The sequence below is a fragment of the Panthera pardus genome, unplaced genomic scaffold (genome assembly GCF_024362965.1).
Source record: "Panthera pardus isolate Hobbes unplaced genomic scaffold, ASM2436296v1 HiC_scaffold_6, whole genome shotgun sequence".
Lineage (NCBI taxonomy): Eukaryota > Metazoa > Chordata > Mammalia > Carnivora > Felidae > Panthera > Panthera pardus.
Genome location: NW_026526991.1, coordinates 37943588 through 37963356, shown reverse-complemented (window position 1 = coordinate 37963356; position 19769 = coordinate 37943588). Strand labels below are relative to the sequence as shown.

The 19769-nt window shown below is 38.2% G+C and overlaps 1 protein-coding gene across 1 annotated transcript in view; it reads right to left on the bottom strand.

Annotated features, from left to right (window-relative positions):
- Positions 1-19769, bottom strand: part of LIN7A (lin-7 homolog A, crumbs cell polarity complex component) — a 126661-nt gene that overhangs the window by 22589 nt on the left and 84303 nt on the right. Inside the window, exons 3-4 of the mRNA XM_019455212.2 lie at positions 18790-18861; positions 16248-16457 (exon numbers count right to left, since the gene is read on the bottom strand). Of these exons, the coding sequence (XP_019310757.1) occupies positions 16248-16457; positions 18790-18861 (282 nt within the window). The remainder of the gene's footprint in view (positions 1-16247; positions 16458-18789; positions 18862-19769) is intronic.

The window sequence follows — 19769 nt, the reverse complement described above, 5'->3', positions numbered from 1 at the left end:
ATCACTGGGGGAACGGTTAGATTAACTGTGGTACTCACACACCATAGAATACTATAGAGCAGATTAAAAAATGTAAATATAAACTGACATGGCAAGATACCCAAGACATACTTCTGAGAAAGCAAGTCATAGAATAATAAGCATGTGGAAATATCCATACATTTTTAAAACTTATAATAATACCTAACAGTCACGATTTACATTTACTGGTAGGTATTGTTCTAGGTGCTTTAAATTTATCAAAATAGTTACTCTTCCTAAGAACGTGGTGAGGTATGTAATGTTATCATCCTAATTTTGTATGAGGAAACTGAGGCACAGTAAGTTTCCAAGGGCACACTATTAATGGGAAATGACCCTGTCTCCATGCTTGCCTTATAATCACTGCTCTGTCTTGTCTCATATGTTTACGTCTAAAATAAACACGTAATTAAATGTGTGTGTGTGTGTGTGTGTGTGTGTGTGTGTGTACTTGAGTGCAAAGAAAATGTTTGCATGAATACACATCACCATAGCGTATCTTCATGGGGAAGGTTTGGAGAGAGAAAGGAACTAGAATGGAAGAAGAGGCGAATGACTAAAGGGGCTTTTACAAAAAATTGACAGCAGTCTTTCTCACTGAATTATTTGGAAATTTTATAAGGATGTACTCACATATTTTTTGTATAATTTGTTTTAATACAATAGTTCAGCATCATCATAAGGAAAATGAGAATAAACCGAAGAGGTGGGACAAAGGCCAATTGTGTTTAAAAAGTGCTTTGAAGCACAGCTTTGAAGTAATTTGAGCAAAAATAAATCATAACTGTAATTGCCTGGGTAATTTAGGTGAAATGAAGGGATTTTAGCTGCATTACCACAGAAATTATGGATGTAGAAGTGTGGTCTGTGTGAGCCTCAAAACCCCAATTATGAGAGAATGTGACTGAGATTCCCTTTGACCAGTCATGGCTGAATGTCTTTTCTGCTGGTACATTAATTTGCAGAAACCTGAGTTTCCTCTCGGTTTATTGGTCTGTGCTGGCATTTCAGTGACATGGCCTGGTAGATCACTCATGTTGAAGTGGGAATGTTCTACATCCAGGTTTTCAGGGAATGATGTTTGAGAAATGGAGAAAGAATTATGAAATACTGCAGGTTTAAATTTTTGCTTTTCACCTAATGGCTCCCGAGATGAAAAACGGCAGTGATTTCCAGCTTGATAGATGTGAGCTCCCAGAGGGAGGTACACATCAGTCCACCTAGGAATTTTTTTGCAAATGAAATGAGTTGACTTTATATTCTTGCTTTCATATGGTTATTATTGATCCTCTGCCCCTTGTCCCCCAAATAACAATGTGTTGTAACAAACACATTCTCTATATAATAGATTCATAATAAGATGCATGTTTTTCCTCTTACTAAACATTAAGTTCTACGCATGCCTGCCTGGTTGCCTCGCCTCTAATTGTGGTTCTCGCTAAACCACTTTGCACACTGCAATCAGAGTAATCACTCTAAAATGCACATTTAATCATGTCACTGTCTTGCCTGAAGTCCTTCTGGGTTGCCATATTGCTCAGACACAGCCCAGTGGCTTCAGGCCAGTGTGCCTCATCACAATATGGCCCCTGATTATATTTTCAGACTTCAGACAGAAGAACTGGCCATTTTGTCTCATGTCTGGACTCTGGTATCGTTCTCCCTGAGGTGGCTCTGCTATTCCTCGCTGCCTCCGTTCACCTACAGCATCTTCTCACCTGTGAGTCTCCTCCACAGGAGGAACCATCTCTATCTAGCCTTTCCATGCCCCGGTTAGGTGCCCATCCATAATCTCCCACAGAACCCCATACTTAAGCCTATTTCTTTCCCATACCTATAAAGATAAAATCAGAGGTATTCATTTATTTATGTAAAAAAAATGTTTTAATGTTTTGTTTTGTTTTGTTTTGAGAGACAGCCTGAGCGGGGCAGGAGCAGAGAGAGGGAGGGAGGCATGGAATCCGAAGCAGGCTCCAGGCTCTGAGCTGTCAACATGGAGCCTGATGAGTGATGCCCGGCTCATACTCACGGACCATGAGATCATGACCTGAGCACAAGTCGGACTGAGCCTCCCAGGCACCCCTAGAGGTATTTATTTTTTATGTCACCAATGACTCAGACAACACCAGACCCAGTGATATTTTGCTGAATGAATGAATACCTACATTTTACAAACTGACATTCATCAACCAATTTGTAACTTAGCTGTGCTGTCAGTTCTCTGAGAAAACAATGATTTCTTAGTTAAATTAATGGCTGCTGCCGTCATTATAAACTAGCCATGATTATCAACATTTATTCAGTTTCATTATGTGTCAGTAACCGTGTTACGGCATTTTAACACCAAAACTTAAAAAAACGAGGTAGCCACTGTTACCATCTCTTCGCGATGAGGAAACTAAAGTTCAGAGAAATTACCAAATTACTTCTCAAATTCCAGGCATTCCATTGAATTCGTTTGTGAGAATTAAATCACCCAGCACATTCAGAGCGCTTGGCAAATGCCTAGCCGGTACGCTCTCAAAGGAAGCCTTTTCTGTTACTTTTGTTCCTGATTTTGTGACTACCGCCTTCTTTACTTCTAAACCAAGTATGCAGGGAATTTTAAATTGCCATTTTAATGTAGTGGCATATATATTGAATAGAAGATATATATATATATATATATATATATATATATATATATTTTAGTTACATTTTTTAAAATTAGTACAAACTTGAAAAATTAAAAAAAAAACAAAAAGGGTGTTACTACCACTCACCTCATCTGTGGATCCCCTGGTGCTTCTCCAACATTCCAACATGCCAGGTGTTCTTCCACTAGCTGTTTCCTCTGAATGGAATGTTCTTCCCTACATACTCATGTGGCTGACCCCCTCATCCCCTTTCATCCTCTCCAGTATCACCTTCTCTGACCACCCAGCACTGCACCCTCCCCTTTCCATACCCTGGCACTCCCTATCCTCCTTACGTTTCTTGTTTTTCCCTTCATTCTTGCCACTGTCTAACACTGTATATGTTTATTTATTTATTTCATTTATTGTTTATCTGGAATATAAATTCCACGAAGGAAAGAATTTCTTTCTTTCTCTTTTTTTTTTTTTTTCACTAAGGAATCCTGACTGTACCAAATAGTGCTTAGCACACTCGAGATGCTTAAAAAGTACTTTTTGAATGAATGAATGAATATCAAAACTACAACCGGGCAATGTTGTGTAAACTTGTTTGGCCACATATGTGCTCTAGATACAGAGAACTTAACTATCTTTTGTCAACTGATTGCTCTATTTTTATCTCTCAAACTAAAATTTTGGTGTAATAACTGAGCAGGTAGGCTATTAGAGAAAGCAGATGACTGTGGTTAGATCAGGAGAGAGCCACACGACAGAGATAGTTAAAGTTTAAAGTTTGACTCAGGTTCCCCATTTCTATAAATAATTGAAAATGCACCAGAGGGAATTTTAATGAGTATAATTAAGTTTATTCCCAGAATAATCAAATATGCCTAATAAGTTGCACATAATTAACTTCTTGAGGATTTTCTTAAACAATACATTTATTAGAGGTCAAGCAGGTTAAAAATGATTGGGTTTCTTTGTGGAACACTCCAAATATGGGCAAAATATATTCAATGCACCTGGAGGAAATCACATTTTTAACATCTACAAATATTGACACCATAAAATGATGTGTGATCTGCGAGTTAGCATCATACAGCTGTTTATCATCCCTCCTGCCAATTCCATTTAATAAAATAAGACCCATGTGAAATGGTGTGTGCAGTGGGTTCCTGTGGTAGTTAGCTCTGTCTCAATTGCTATAGCATGGGCAGTGATATTAAAAGTTGCTTCTAGGGGCGCCTGGGTGGCTTGGTCGGTTAAGCATCTGACTTCGGCTCAGGTCATGATCTCACAGTCCGTGAGTTCGAGCCCCACGTCGGGCTCTGTGCTGACAGCTCAGAGCCTGGAGCCTGTTTCAGATTCTGTGTCTCCCTCTCTCTCTGCCCCTCCCCTGTTCATGCTCTGTCTCTGTCTGTCTCAAAAATAAATAAACGTTAAAAAAAATGTTTAAAGTTGCTTCTTACATTGCTTAAGAACGAGTAACAATGCAATCATCATTTAAATTTTCTAAAAGCAAGGACACAAAAATAAAGAGAATTTCAGGATTAGCAGCCATCCATCCTGTTTTTGCCTGGTGGCCAGCCTCATTCCAGACCCATGTAAAACTCGGACAGCTCTCAGTCTCAGGCTCCCTGCAGACTTCAGTTCCTGACTTTATGGAATGGTCAGATAGATACTGCGCCATCCAGATTGAGGCAGAAGAGAAAAGTTGCACAGGCCTTAGCATATTTCTGTTTATGACACACTGGCACAATATTTCTACAAATCACTCAAAACTATATCGAAGGCCAATTATGAGTAATGTAGCCATTTCTATTTATGAAAAACTTAACTTGATGTCTCCAGGAGACTTAGATAAAAGCGAGCCCCTTTAGGGTATGATCTATGTTTTGCTTAAACTGATCTTTTCCCAGTACCAGGCATGGGCACATGGTAAATAATTCTTTTTTTGACAGTCTGATTGAATCCGTTAAAGTCATTTTCTTAAAATATGGCTCGCCTGTAGACACAGATTCAGTCATAGAAGAGCTGTCAATCTCTTTGCCTTTATCACCCATGGTAACTAAGGTCAATGGCAGGGCTCCTGCTCATGGAGCCTGTAATTCTGAGACATGCCTTGGATGAAGTCTCCTTTCCAGAATGGTTGTCATTTGTGAAATTCCCTACAGGTGATGATTTGGTAGAAGTCCACTCTATGTTTCTACATTTCAGAGTAGTCAGCAGTGATAAAATTACCCACTAATGATTCTGTATCTATGAGAGAAGAAGAGAGAATAAACCAAGGAGAGAAGGAAGGCCTATGGTTCAATATGACACACTTTGCAACTTCATTAAAAGTGGTCATGGCTGAACTTAGAAAGGTGTAGTCCTGGCATCATGACTGCCGAGACTCTCTCACCCCATTTCCCGTATCTGAGGCTCAGCAACTAACACCTAAGTTTGGGCATCTCACACGAATGTCTCAGTAATCACACATAGTTTATGATGTGTTATGTGCCTGCCATCTGTATCAGTGTCTTCTTTCTTTGAAAATAAAATCAAGAACAAGTCAAGATCAAAACCCATTGTGGAAAACTGCACAAACTCGAAGACTTGACTTGGTTTGCATTTCATTAGGTATACCTCTGGGACTGTGGTATATTAACAACATCTTAACTGTGCTTTAGGCTGGTGCCAGCAGTCTATAGACCAACATTTAATAACCTAAAAGAATGTTCTTTCTCAAGCAAGTTAGGCTTAAACTGAATCACAAAGCATAGCTTTTAGGTCATAGAAATTGGCTTCTCTGCTAATGGTTAGAACAATAACTGGTGATTGGGTTTGGTGAATTCCTTAAAGCAAAAATGATACCAGAACTTGATCTAGTACAGAATTTTAAGACAGATGCTGTATTCCTTTGAGATAAACCACATATTTCTCAGCCAACAGAAGAAGGATGATTACTCTACTTCCATTTTCTGCATTTGCAAATTAAGACTTTTGTAGCAACAGGAAATACAGAGAGACCCATCTAAGAGCTTGGTGAAAAGGCTGCTGGATAATAATATACACCAATCATGGTGTGTGTTTTGTGGGAAGATAAAGTTTGTTTTTTGGGGTTTTTTTGGCCAATACTATCTATATTTATTAATTCTCTCTTTTACCCTCATTACTATTAGACAAGGTAGATAGGACAGGTGCCACTATATCAGCTTTGCAGATGTAAGAACACCAAAAAATCCAATGACTCCACAATAACAACCAATGAATAGGATCCAACTGCCTCTGGACTTAGATGGTCAATGGGGAGGGTTGTGGGGGGGGGGGCATTTACTGCCTCTTGAAGATAAGCAGAGACCAGAGGAAATGGCTTGGTCTGAGCTGAGAGTTTAAATGCATAGGTAGGCAAAATTGTAAGATAAAGAGACTATTACTTGTCTTAAAGGAAAGGAATTTACCCTGGTAGCTAATATAAATACTATTAATAAGAATTAACAGTTAGTGGCAGATACTTACACATACTTTCTCTTAGTTAATCTTCGTATCAGCCGCTCTGTGAAAGAGGTATGGTTATTTCTGCATTATACATGATGAAACAGAGTTTCAAAGAGTAACTGATCATATTATGGTTAGAATATCCTTACACTCCTCAGAAACTATAAGAACTTGAAATTTCTTGTCTTATTTGAAATGTTGAAAATATCAGTTGGCAATAAAGTAAAAGTTTTGTAATTTCCATTGAAAGTAACAATAGAAAGACAGAAAATGGCTTCTGAAGTTGTTCTCAGGTGCCAGATCTTAGGTCAAGTGGTTTAAGGGTATAGAAAGAGAACGTCAGTATAGAAAAAACAATACTACTAAAATAGCGAAAAAGGATAATACATTTCATTTCATAATGAATAGCCATAGAAGGTATCAGAAATCCTTAGCCTAACTCTCTCTGTCTCTCAAAAATAAACAAACATTAAAAAATTTTAAAAACTTATAAAAAATAGGGGACACCAGGGTGGCTTAGTCTGTTAAGCAAGTGTCCAACTTCGGCTCAGGTCATGATCTTGCGGTCCAAGGGTTTGAGCCCCGGGTCGGGCTCTGTGCTGACAGCTCAGAGCCTGGAGCCTGCTTCAGATTCTGTGTCTCCATGTCTCTCTGCCTCTCTCCACCTCATGCTCTGTCTCTGTCTCTCAAAAATAAACGTTAAAATTTTTTTTAATTATAAAAAAGAAATCCTTAGCCTATCACCAGATTTCAGAACTGATGAACATCAAGATTCCTATTGTACTTACAACGAAAAGAAATAAAACCTTTCTGGTAGCACCTAGAAGAATCTGCCCTATCTGGTTTCCAACCAACTCTTCAGCTCATCTTATCTGACTCTCCATGACCCAGTCGCTCTGTTCTTCTTTCAGCCACTGCAAGTCATTGACTTCCCTACTTGGGTATCTTCACCCAAGCTCCTTCCTCTGAGGATGATGGACTCTTCCTTGCCCTTCGCCTCAGCCTATATATCACCCTTCAAAGGGACTATTCCTACCACTATAAAGTAGCTCCTTGTATTCTTTTACATGGCAACTTGTTTTCTTCTGCTCCTTTTCCCTTTCTAACACTTGTCATACTTGTCATGGTGTTTAATTATGAGGCAGTTTTATATCCTGAAATATAAATTTGTGTTCTTTACGTGTTCCCCCACCCAGCGTCCTTCAGTCTCACCTAGGTGGCAAAAAAAAGGACTCAAAAATAGCTGAAAACCCTTGGCTGTAAGGCAGAAAGAGATGGCAGCTTTTTTTTTTTTTTTTTTTTTTTTTTTCATTATCCAAAGACAAGATAGAATTGGGGCTGGAGGAAAGACAAAGAGAAGGCTGAAGGGCTTCGTTGCTTGTATAGACAAAAAGTAGGAGAAAAGTACCCAAAGTGGGAAGGGAAGAAGGAAGTTGCATTGTCAGAACAGAAGTAGGGTGGAAAAGATTCAGCACATGCTGACTTGAGCGTCGAAAACCAATTTGTCCATGGCCTGTGGACAACTGGTCCTATGACATAGTACTGGACATGTGTCAGCTCACTGGATTTAGGATATTAACACACTGCATAATGTGCAGGAGGCTGAATAATGGCCCTCAAAGGTCTTCTTCCCTGGAACCTGTAAATGTTGCCTTACATGGAAAAAGGGTCTCCGCAGATGTGTTTAACAATCTTGTGATAAGGAGATCATCCCGTATGATCTTGGTGGGCCTTAAATGCAAGCACAAGTGTCCTTGTAAGAGCGGAGTGGAGGAAGATCTGACACAGAAGAGAAAAAGGTAACGTTACCATGGAGGCAGAGGTCTGAGGGCGGTGGGCACTGGTCAAGGAATGCAGGCAGCCACTAGAGCTAGAAGAAAACAAGAAAGGAAGGGATTCTCCTCTAGAGCCTCAGGAGGGAGGACAGTCCTGTTCACACCTTGGTTTGGGGTCATTCAGCTGATTTCAGACTCCTGGCCTCTAGAACTACATGAGGACATGTTTCTATTGTTTAAGCCATCAAGTTTGTGGTAATTTGTTGGAGCAAACTAATCCATACCTGGAGTGAAAACTCTGACCAATGTAGAATTGCACTGAAGCTTTGGGGGGATTTCCTTTAGGTTGGGATAAGTGATAGATAGATCACTAGTTACACATACATTTATTATTTATTATTATTATCATCACCATCATTTTCTTACTCTCTACCAGGCAGAAAGTTCCATGAGAGTTGCAACCTTTTTTTATTTTGTTCACCATCTATACCCAGGGCTTAGCTCAGCAGCTGTCACATAATAATTGCTCTACAAATAATCATCGAATGAATGAAAAAAAATGCTAAAATATCAGCAGAAAATGAGGAAAACACAAACAACACATGGTAAAAATAACTCTGAGAAAGACTGCACCAGCAACTACATTTATCAGTCACACACCCATTATCTGCAATCTAAATAGAGATTTAGGTCAGTCTGACCCCATGCGTAGGAATGCTTTCTAGCATCTACAGATTTGTACTTCATTACTCACTAACTGTGAGCGTGTCCTGGCACAGATACACTTTAAGTCAGCTTATCAGCACAATCTCAGTGCATGCTCAAAGCTCAAGCTGATCTGTTAATGTCTGAGAACCACTATACCCAGCGCTCATTTCTGCAGGCTGAAATCACAGGGCGGGGATGTGGCGGTTCTATCCCTGAGCTACTGTTACCGCTTCTATTGGCACAGCACAGTTCTTTCCTATTCCACTTTTTAAGTGAAAAGATCTCTGATCCTGAGCCAACTCAGAATGAGGGGGACCACACCACCGCCTGCTCAGGGTTGCAGCATATACTGGATTGTGGTGCCTTGCGTGTGTCATTCCAAAGGTGACTGGGATAAAACAACATGATCCCATTTCTCTTGGCTTCTTGACAATGGTGAGTGGAGTGTCACATGATGCCATCAGAGAACAAAAATTTTCAGCACTTAACTGGAATTCCAGCTTGCACTCCTATTTCATTACAACCCAAACAACCTCCTACTTAGCTGCCAAGAAAGGTAAAGAATCTGGAAATGACTCCTAGACAGAGAGAGGATTGGAGGAGAATAGCTTTTCCTCGAGGCCTCGTAGCCTAGAACAGACTTGGGGATCCTGGTGCCAGGCCTTTAGGGAAAGCAAAGACTGAAGCTCAAACTCTCTGCCTGCCCCCTTAGGCCTGTGCCTGCTCCCCTCTAACAGCCAAGCAGACCTCGGCATCGAGTGTGGATCAATCTGAGCTGTAATTGGCTGTTTAGGCCACACTCTAGACCCTGAAATTTCTATGTCTGGCATGGAGTGGAGGGAAGGGTTAGGCAGATATAGAAGAAGTCAAACACATTCAAACTAAACTCTTCAGGCCTCTTCAGTTTTCTGAGCCATTTGAATTCAAGTAAACTCCTTCTTTTTCGAAACATTACTATTTTTAGGAACGGTTCTTAACTTTTGAAACGGTAAAGCCCCTTGTGAGAATCTGAGAAAAAGAACAGATCCTCTCCCCATCAAGAATGCACTTACATAAACCCATAAAGGTTAAGAAACTTTGATGTTTTCTACAGATACATAAAAATACTAATTTATTAATGGCTATGGTATATACTTACTTTTAAATTACGATGAATGAGGCCAGACTGCCTGAGTTAGAATTTCCAGTTCTATCATTACTTGATTTCTCTCCATCTCAGTTTCCCTGTTCGTAAAATGAGAGTACTAACAATGGCACCTACCACAAAAGATCATTATGGGGAAATACTAAATGCATTACGTAAAGGGCTTACAATGGTGTCTGGAGTTCAATGATTCTGTATGGAGCCTCGACTACTTACAGGGACTGTTCCAAGGCTGAAGATAAGGCAATGAACAAAAATTACTGCTGTCAACGGGCACACATTTTGATGTGGTGCTTAAATTTTCATAGAAATCTTCGTGCATTTCATGGTAATTTTAAAAATCATTTTATTTGTGTTTTCTCTTCATTCAGGTAACAGGTAAATAAGTTTTTCATGCAGATTTCCCTTCTGGGATGCTACAGCCCCACAGAGCTCAAATCTAAGGAATTCTCACTTCGCTTCGTCCACATCCCACACCTGACAGCCTTTCAGCATAAATAATTTAGACTGTGAGTACTCACCCTTAACTTGGCACAGGTAATTTATAAAATGGGAAAAAAGCCAAATTCCAGGAAAACAATTTATTCTGTTCCATCCCTAAACTTTTAGTCATTCATCTGTTATGCTTAAAAATCAATTAGCGTTGTGCATACACTGTAGCAACAGCTTCATTTAGGATTAACTACAGAGCTAGGCGAATTCAACTGCCATTTTCCCACCAATGATGCTCTAAAAACATGCTTGGATTTCAGAGGCTAATGAAAGCCTCTTTTCACTGTGACATATTTTTAAAATTCTCATGCTTTTATTTTATCTTTCTGTCTGCCTTCTGCTTCCCACCTGCCCTCTCTCCCATCAGTACCAGTAGGGCATCATATTTCAGGTTGATTCTTTCGGACTTTCTCTGTTTAAAACAAGATTATTAGGAAAGGTTATAGATTTATAGGAAGTTGAAAAGGAACAGACAGGGAAGTCTGATGTACCCTTTACTCCACTCCTTCCAATATTAACATCTTACAAAACTACTGTATAATATTAAAAATAGAAAACCGACATTGGCACAATCCACAGAACTTACTCATATTTCACTGGGGTTGACATTGTTTTAATTTTTATTTTATTTATTTATTTTTAATGTTTATTTTTGAGAGAGAGAGAGAGACAGAGACAGAGACAGATAGACACAGTGTGAGCAGGGGAGGGACAAAGAGAGAGGGGGACACAGAATCTGAAGCAGGCTCCAGGCTCTGAGCTCTCAGCACAGAGCCCGAGGTGGGGCGTGAACTCACGAACCGTGAGATCATGACCTGAGCCAAAGTCGGACGCTTAACCGACTGAGCCACCCAGGCGCCCCTAGGTTGACTTTTTAAATAACTAATTATTACATTTGGTAAGTATCAGTGATGATCACAGTAAAGGCTGAAACTCAGTGTGTATTTCATGTGGCTTTCTGTGTATCCATTTCTGTATTTGTGTGTGTGTGTGTGCGTGTGTGTGTGTGTGTGTGTGTGTGAGACAGGGAGAGAGAGAGAGAGAGAGAGAACAAATTCTGGCCCTACCCATTTCATGAGTCTGTTCTAAGGAACAAATGGGAGAATCTCTTTTGTAAAAGCTGTTCGTAAGTTTTAAGTGCTAAATAAACAAAAAGTATTATATTGTAGTAGATTTCTAATCTGTTTAGGAAAAATCTCTCCTCAGTAGTGTACATAGAGAGTAGGTGGAGCCCACTTACCTGTATAAGGAGGGGTGTGGGGGTGTGTATAGCAGTGTCAGGAAAATCCCATCGAAGGGCATAGAATCACAGCTACAGAGTTAGAAGGGACCAACTGTTCCAGCTGTCTCTACAGGACACATGTTCTAAAGTACTCCTTCAAGGTGGTCTTCTAGTATCTGACTAAAACTTTAAATCATGGGCACATACTGTTTTATGATTCAGTCTTTCCCTATTCATAGATTTCTATGTGTTTAAAAGCTCTTTAATATAATAAACTGAAATCTGTCTTCCTTGTGGCTTTTACCAGGGGTCTTGGTTCTGCCATCAGGCACCTGACACAATGCAGGACAACTGAAGACAGCCAGAATTCCCCTGAATATCCTCTTCTCTCTTCTAAACAACTCAAGTCCTTCTTTAACCTGTTCATTGTATACAAGCCTTCTCATCTCCAGATGAATTGAATTGTCCTCCACAAGGATGGAACCCAGATTGGAGCACAATGGGGTGTGAGCTGAACAGCACATTCCAGAGCACGACCAATCTCCTTCTATGTCTGTACTCTGTATTTGTATTATTAGCCCCTATGCTCACATTAACATGTTTTTGTGATTTTTCCCCTCAACTAACTTCCCTAATATTCCTCCTGAAATAAACTGAAATCCCCAGGATTTTGTTTGTTTGTTTTTTTCAGGTTTTGATGGTTAGCCATTCTTCCCTGATTTTGCACCTATGTAGCAAGTTTTCTGGGCACAGGAGCAGGATTTCATGTAGATTCTCATTAAATTTGGCCTATGCTACTGTTCTACTGAGATTTTTTAATATCTGGAATCTATCACTAAATTTATTTACTGTCTCTGCTGGCTCCACATTGGCTGCAGCCTTTATAAATGGTTCTTTAGTCCTTCTCAAAATTGCTGATGAAATACTTGGGCATAAAAGGGTGAAAAGAAGATCATTAGGAAGCTATAAATTCAAACTGTGACATTTTGACCTTCTGTTAATGTTAAATTTTAATTGAGCATTCTGCTGTTTTTACTGAGGGTTGACCTAAGAAGTAGCCCTATACAAAGGCCTCTGTATTTTCTATAAAATTGCATTAGGTGATTCAGTGTCTCATCTGTAAGAATCCCGTGGGAAATTTCTCTGGAGCTCAGGAATACAAAAAAAAAAAAAAAAAAAAAAAAAAAAGCTTTCCTCCCAATTATAGCTGAGCTTGTATGAGTTTCCTTCTGTTTTGACTTCCAAGATACTAATTGAGACACGGAAAAACACTTGCTCAATTGCTGTATCTTTTCTTTACTTCTACTTATTGATTTTCCCCTCTTTCCATCATCCTACTTTATTACCTAACATGCCATGTTAACAGTTCTGTATGCACATATTGTATTTTTCACCAAATATTGTGATATATCCTTTCTAAAAGGAGGCAGGGAAGAAAAACAAACGTACATAATCAAGACATCCTTTCAAATGTCTTTTCAGATAAGATCCCCAGAATAATTTCTTCACTTTTTAAGTGGGACTTTAGGAAACTTTTCCCAGAGGTCGTGTACTGAAATAGTTCAGGTTTGCTTCAGCCCTTCAAATCACTTTCTTCTAAAATTTGTTCTCGCTTCATAATGACATGTTCTGAAAAGCTTTCATATTAATTTCCCCATGTGGTACTTTAAAGTGTAAGAAGAAATAATTTGATCATTTGCTAAATCTTTTCTCTTTTTTCACTCTTCCATTACAGAGTTGTTACTTTTTTTTTTTTTTTTTTTTTTTAAGTACGTCTATCTGACTGAAATTTCTACTGAAAAGACTCCTGGATTGGGTTTTAGAAGCAAGGCCAGGTTCTTGCCTGGGGCTAACCACTCTGCATGACTATGAGAAATGCATGAAATTTCTCATTTACAGAATAAAAACTACCTCTTGATGAACATCTGAGCAATACTGGGTACTGTTAAAATGTATATAACTTACTTTCAAAGATTCTAAAATAGGTAGTTTATAATACATAGTTTGATTATATGGATGTACAGTATTTTTTTAAACCCCAACTTCAGGAGCTTAAACCAATCCAGGGTCGTCCGCAAAGCACTAAATCAGATAAGCAATACTCCAGAGCTTGGCTACCACAAAAGCATTTGTTATACCTATTTCAATGAACAAACGAAGCTTTGCTTATTAGCAAAAATAGGTCAGAAATGGATTCTCATTCGTAAAATCAGTGACTCATTAACTAGCATGGCAAATGGAATGTAAATGGTAAAATTAAAAGTGTTATATATATGTGGAATATTAAAGACTTTTGGAGACGTTGCCCACCTTTGCAGGAAAAGAATGCAAAAATCTTAAGAAGGCTCATAGCGCATACCATAAGATTAGTGGCCTAAGTTTGGTCACTAAACCTTCCTATTTCCAACTGCCAGTTTACTAGAATTTCTGGTTGTCTGAGGCTGAATATAAGGGTAACAAAATTCTGGCCCTGGAATGTTGTTTCTTCTGCCTCAGTAAACCTTTTTTCCAAGGTAATGACTGGAACATCTGAATGGACAGAGAACTAGAATTTCATCAGCTTATGACAGAGGCTGCATGAATGCCTTTTTGCTACTATGTTTGCTAAAATATGCTTACACGTGTAGCAGAATTTGCCTCAAGATTTTCTTTCAACGAGACTAGCATTAACAATATCATAGGGCTACTGCTAACCCTCTTCAACCTTCTTCAGTAACCACACTTACTTATCAAAGGTGTGTGTGACTGGGGCACATGGGTGGCTCAGTTGGTTAAGTGTCCAACTCTTGATTTCATCTCAGATTATGATCTCACAGCTGTGAGATCAAGCCCCTCGTCAGGCTCCATGCTGGGCATGGAGGCTGCTTAAGATTCTCTCTCTCTCTCTCTCTCTCTCTCTCTCTCTCTCTCTCGTTCTCCCTTTTCCTCTGCCCCTCCCTCACCCACATTAGCTCTCTCTCCCCTACCTCTCTCTAAAAAAAAAAAAAAAAAAAAAGAAAGAAAGAAAAGAAAAAGTCTGTGGGACTAAATTATCACAGTACCATTCTTAAAAGACGTCCTGCCTCATTTTAATCTTCATCAGAGCTTTTAGTTACTACTTCCCTTATTCAGACTAGGAAATTCAAGTATAGGGGATATTAATTTATAATCACATGAACACTGACTGATAGAGACTGATGAGTCTGATTCCACTTTCCAATACCCCCTGCAGATAAAGCCACATGTTCATTGCAAGGAATGGATGAGAGATTATGAAATGCCGATAGCTGTGCCTATACATGGGTTAATAAACACAGGCTCTTTAGCTCCTTTAAAGATAGTTAAAAGTCAACCATCTATTACATTGAATTCACTTATATCTATTGTTGCTTCATATATTGTTGCTTCACAATTTCTCTGTGTTTTTGGTTCTTTTTTGTACTTTTCATTTTTAAAAAATCTATACTTTTTTTGATGTACCCAATATATTTAGATCAATTGTAATAAATTCATACACCGAGGCACAGATTACTTTGTGAAATAATTGCATGACCTAGCTCCAGAACCGTCTACTGGAAAGTTGGACTCTGAAATTATCAGCTGGAACATGCTTTGAAAAAGTCATAATTACCTAAAGGTCAATAAGAAAACTCATCTCAAAGCATGGTTACATACAAAAAAGTGAATGAAATGGTAATGTTAGAATTGGAATTCTGAAGTGATATAGAATATTCATGGATTAATGATTTTGATGTATATCAGGGGTCAGCAGAGTTAAATGAGTAGTTTTGGGTTCTACAAAACTGCTAGTCATGTTAAAAATATAAAAAAAAAATAAACAAAATAAAAGATATAAATACACAACAATTTACCCCATAGTTACCAATATCACATTCTAAAAGCTGTTTATTTTGGATATTGTGTTCTTAGCAGAAGTCAACAAGGTCACAAATAACCCAGGTCTAGTTTATTTATTAAAATCTTAAGTCCTTAGGGAAAAGATCTTAGGCTAATACAAACATAAACATTGATGTGTTCTTATTTAAACTTCTGAAATTTATGCTTTTAGATTATTCTTAGTACGTGTAGAAGTTATGGGTAGAAAATTGTTCTTTTCAGATAAAGTTATTTCTTTAGCAGGTCTTTATTACATGTAGAGGTAATGGCATCCAAAGAATATGAGGTTATGAACAAAAAAGTATGCTCCTACTTCTACTTTAAAATGTTACATATTTAATCTACCTTAACTTCATGTCAAAGTCAAAATACATATGATGAATAGATAACATAATCAAACATTTTTGGGGAAGATGTTATTATGTTTTTATCATACTACAGCTGTACATTAAGGAATTATCTGCACATTCTTTTTCCATGTGCGTTATTATTATGTATATTAAAAATATCCTTCCTCTTTAATTAAAAAACACAGGATGAGGAGTTTTGTCGTTATTTTTAAAATGCATGTAATTGTTTATAGTAATTTGAATAGAAAGAACCTTGGAGTTATTATTATGCTCTTCTAAGCATTAATTCAACTTGAGTATCATATGGGGGAAAACTCTACTAGTTGGGATAATTTCTTGGGATAGTTTTCCAACTAATTCACACTTATCATACCCGAACAGATGAAATGAGACATAAAAACTATAAAATTATTGCTTTTGTAGGGTTAATGTCCATCAATGCTGAGGAAGCTGTTTGGACACAAAATGATGATTTGTTCTAGGATTTCAACATTGACTTTAGAAACAGCAGGGGGCAAAAAATGTGCTTAGGGGAGAAAACCTCCGGTTATTTTATGAACATACCACTCCGTTCACTGATAGCAGCTGGTCTCCCCTTTTGAGGCCTCCGTGTCTTTCGGCCACCCCTCCAGGAATGATGCGGGAGATATAAATGGGGGAATTTTGCTCCTTTCCTCCCATCACGTTAAAGCCAAGGCCTTCATCAGTCTTTGGCAGTTCGACTACCCGAGGGTGGGAATGGCCTTCACTAGCTGCAAAAGCTGCAACTGTTGCCTGAAAGAAAAGATGGTCATTTGGTAACACAACGAGGGAAATAAGGCTAATCGTATGCTTTGCAGTGCGTAGGATCAGGCAACTCCTCTTATTTTTATAGCATTCTCCTGTAAAAGAAAGAACAAGATGGGGCTGTGGGGGCGGGGTGGTGGGAAGATTCGCTTCATTTAAACGTCATCTATGACTCCTTTGTTTGGTAAAGCCCTGCCTAGCTATTCCCGGCTTTCTAGAGCTTATCCATTATGATACAAATTTCCCATCTTCATAAAAATCTTCCCCAGTTACCTTAGTTAGATGCAATTCCTCCTTTTCTTGGACTCCAAAATTGGTTGCATCCTCATATTACCTTTATACAGTACACATGCCATAGCTGTTATGTATATGTGTTGACTATGAGCACCTGAAGGGCAGAGATGATGTAATCCACTTCTCTGTAGGACACCCAGTCTACCCCAGTGCATGTACATGAACGTTTATTCAATGTGCTTAGAAGCACTTATATGTGTATACTCTGGGGAATAAATATATAATCTTGCTATTGCCAGAACACTGGCTTGGCACATTTTGTTTTTGCTTTTGTTTTTTGTTTTTTGATTGAGGATACCTAAAAGCAAATAAAAGCTAAAATAGGAAATAGATTCAAACGGATTATTATTATTTCACATCAGTACTCTGTGTTGTTATGAGAGGTCCTCTTGTCTGGTACAGATGTTTCCCCCTACATTTTACATTAATATTTCAACTCCTACGGCAACGTGGGCAAAATGAGCAGCTCATGGTTCTAAACCTAGATGTACAAAATATCATTTAATGTGGACATCATTTTATTTTAAAATTCATACATGAATTTTTAAAAATGAGCTGGAAACACAACTTACCATTAGTTCCCACCCCTCATGGAAATAAAATAACAGCATTTAAGTAGTTTCTATCAAGAAAAGACCCTCTGCCTGCTTCTTATTTTCCATTTCCATTAACCTGACTTAACCACAGTTGATTAGATGCCTACTATAAAGTGATTTACTCAACACCGTGAAAATATTGATTGCCAACGACTGTACATTCTTTTCCACACACAGCATTATCACATCAATTGAGCATTATGCTACTGTCTGCATTTAGTGAAGTTTAGTGAATGATATGGAAATAATGGCTTGTTTTTAGCTACATGCATTTGCTCATGCAAACCTCGTCGTCATGCATAGATTTTAATGGCTGACATGGATGCAATGCAGACAGCCCAGAAACAACCAGAAAATATTGTGCTATTGCAACATTATGCTGCTATCCTGCTGTTCTACATGAATAAGAAATGAGAATGGTAAAACACTACATAATTCACTTTCCCCTTAATTAAACCATGTAGGGATCATTTTTCTGTGTGTGTTCCACTTCAGTACAAGCAAAGCATGATGTAACGATAATAATACCCTCCTTTTGCCTGGGTTAAAAAAACCTTACAAATCTACAGTGTTCAGTTACAGAATGAAAACTAAGAAATCAGGAGAGAAACCAAACAAGAGGTGATATAACACAAAAGAATTAAATGGAAAATTCTGATTATTTTCACCAGTTCTTATTTCTTACACATTATTAGAAGGATAAGAGCTTTTAAAAAGCAAGCTGTTGTGCATCGATTACAGCACTTCTGTTTATAGAATAAGAACTACATCAGTAATTTTAGTTTAAAACTACTGTTTCCTAATGGTCTATTTTCCAGATAATTTCACTATCCTATTGCTATAAGCTTACCATTCGTGTAAGATTTCCATTAGATTTTTCTGCAATGTCTGGATTTGAGTTTTTAAAGAGCACATGTGGTCACTCTCACAAAAGGTGACAGGCTTTCCCTTTAGGTCAGTGTCACATTCTTTCAGCAAGCTACCCACTGCTCAGCTGTATACCTGGAAGGATCCTATGTCAGTGGGTCTCAGGTGAGTTCTCCTCATGTCTAACTCAAGTCAAAGCTTTCGACTTGTGCAAGTAAATCTTCATGCACTGAAAGGGGAACAGGTTCTTTTGGATCAAAGGAACGTGTCAGAAAACCATGTATTATTTCATACAATGAACCAGTAGATTTGCTTGTGCCAAATGGACAGTTAGTGAGCTTAATGAAATCATTCTCCTTTCTTAAGCTACAGAAGCAGCAGAAACGTTCAATTTTCCATTAGGATTTTTACCTGGGAAGCAGTACTGGTTCTAGACTCTGGGCTGCCACTGATGTCTAAATTCTCTTACAGTGTACACACGAGAATACCTGAAACACACACGCGCACAATCAATTACTAGATCACTGGGGTCAAATGTATTTTTAAAGTTACTCAAGTCTTACCTTTGCTGTGGCCCTGGCACGGAATTCAGGACAGCCATTAACAGTTATCGTTTCATGCATATATTGATACACCTAAAATGTTCACATAAAAAAAAAAAAGAATGTGTAAGAACATTAAGAGCATCAATTCTTTCACTGCAGATAGGATGACAAATTTTCATTTGTAAAACAGAAATTCTCTGTTACAAACTGAAATAAGTCTGAATCAATTATCCTGATGATTTGGACCAAAAACAAATCTCTCCTATTTGGTGGGTGAGGGCTGCAGCAGAGAAGGCAAGCACTTATTATTTGGTTATCCGTGTTCATCAGGTATAAAAACTCGGATACTTGATTTTATAAAAGCTACTTTGTCAGTAAAAATTCTTACCTCTACATATAGTGCCTTCTCTCAAATATCTGATAAAAATTTTATATATAAAGCTGCGTAACAATATCTTTTCCTTGCCTATTGGAATGTATGTTACCTTTTGTGACACATATTCATAATTCATAAATACAGAAATAAAATGATATCCAGGGGCAGGAATAAGTAAAATAAGAGATTTTAGCACTAGTAACACAGAGCGACCTATCAGCTCTGGTTCATGTTAACGTTTAAATGAAATAAAAAAAATACAGGTAAAATCTGGACCCAAAATGATACTGTAGAAAGCACATAGATTTTGTTGACTAACGGACGTAAGTTTCAGCCTTGCGGTATAATTGAGGGACTGTGAGGTCCTGGCTGAACCACTTCACCATGTTGACTCTCTTTTTGCCCATCTGAAAAATGGGTAAAGAATATTTATTTCGTATGGGTTTCATTTGAAATAGTACTTTCGAGGCACCTGCCACCTAATAAGCACTCCTTAAACAGCAGGTATTATTATTATTTATGATTTTAGGCACAACTACAAAAATTGTTAGTAGAAAAAAATGTTTTCCTTCTAAATTGTCAGGGATGGGATTATAAAATATGTATATCGGTGGCAAAATAA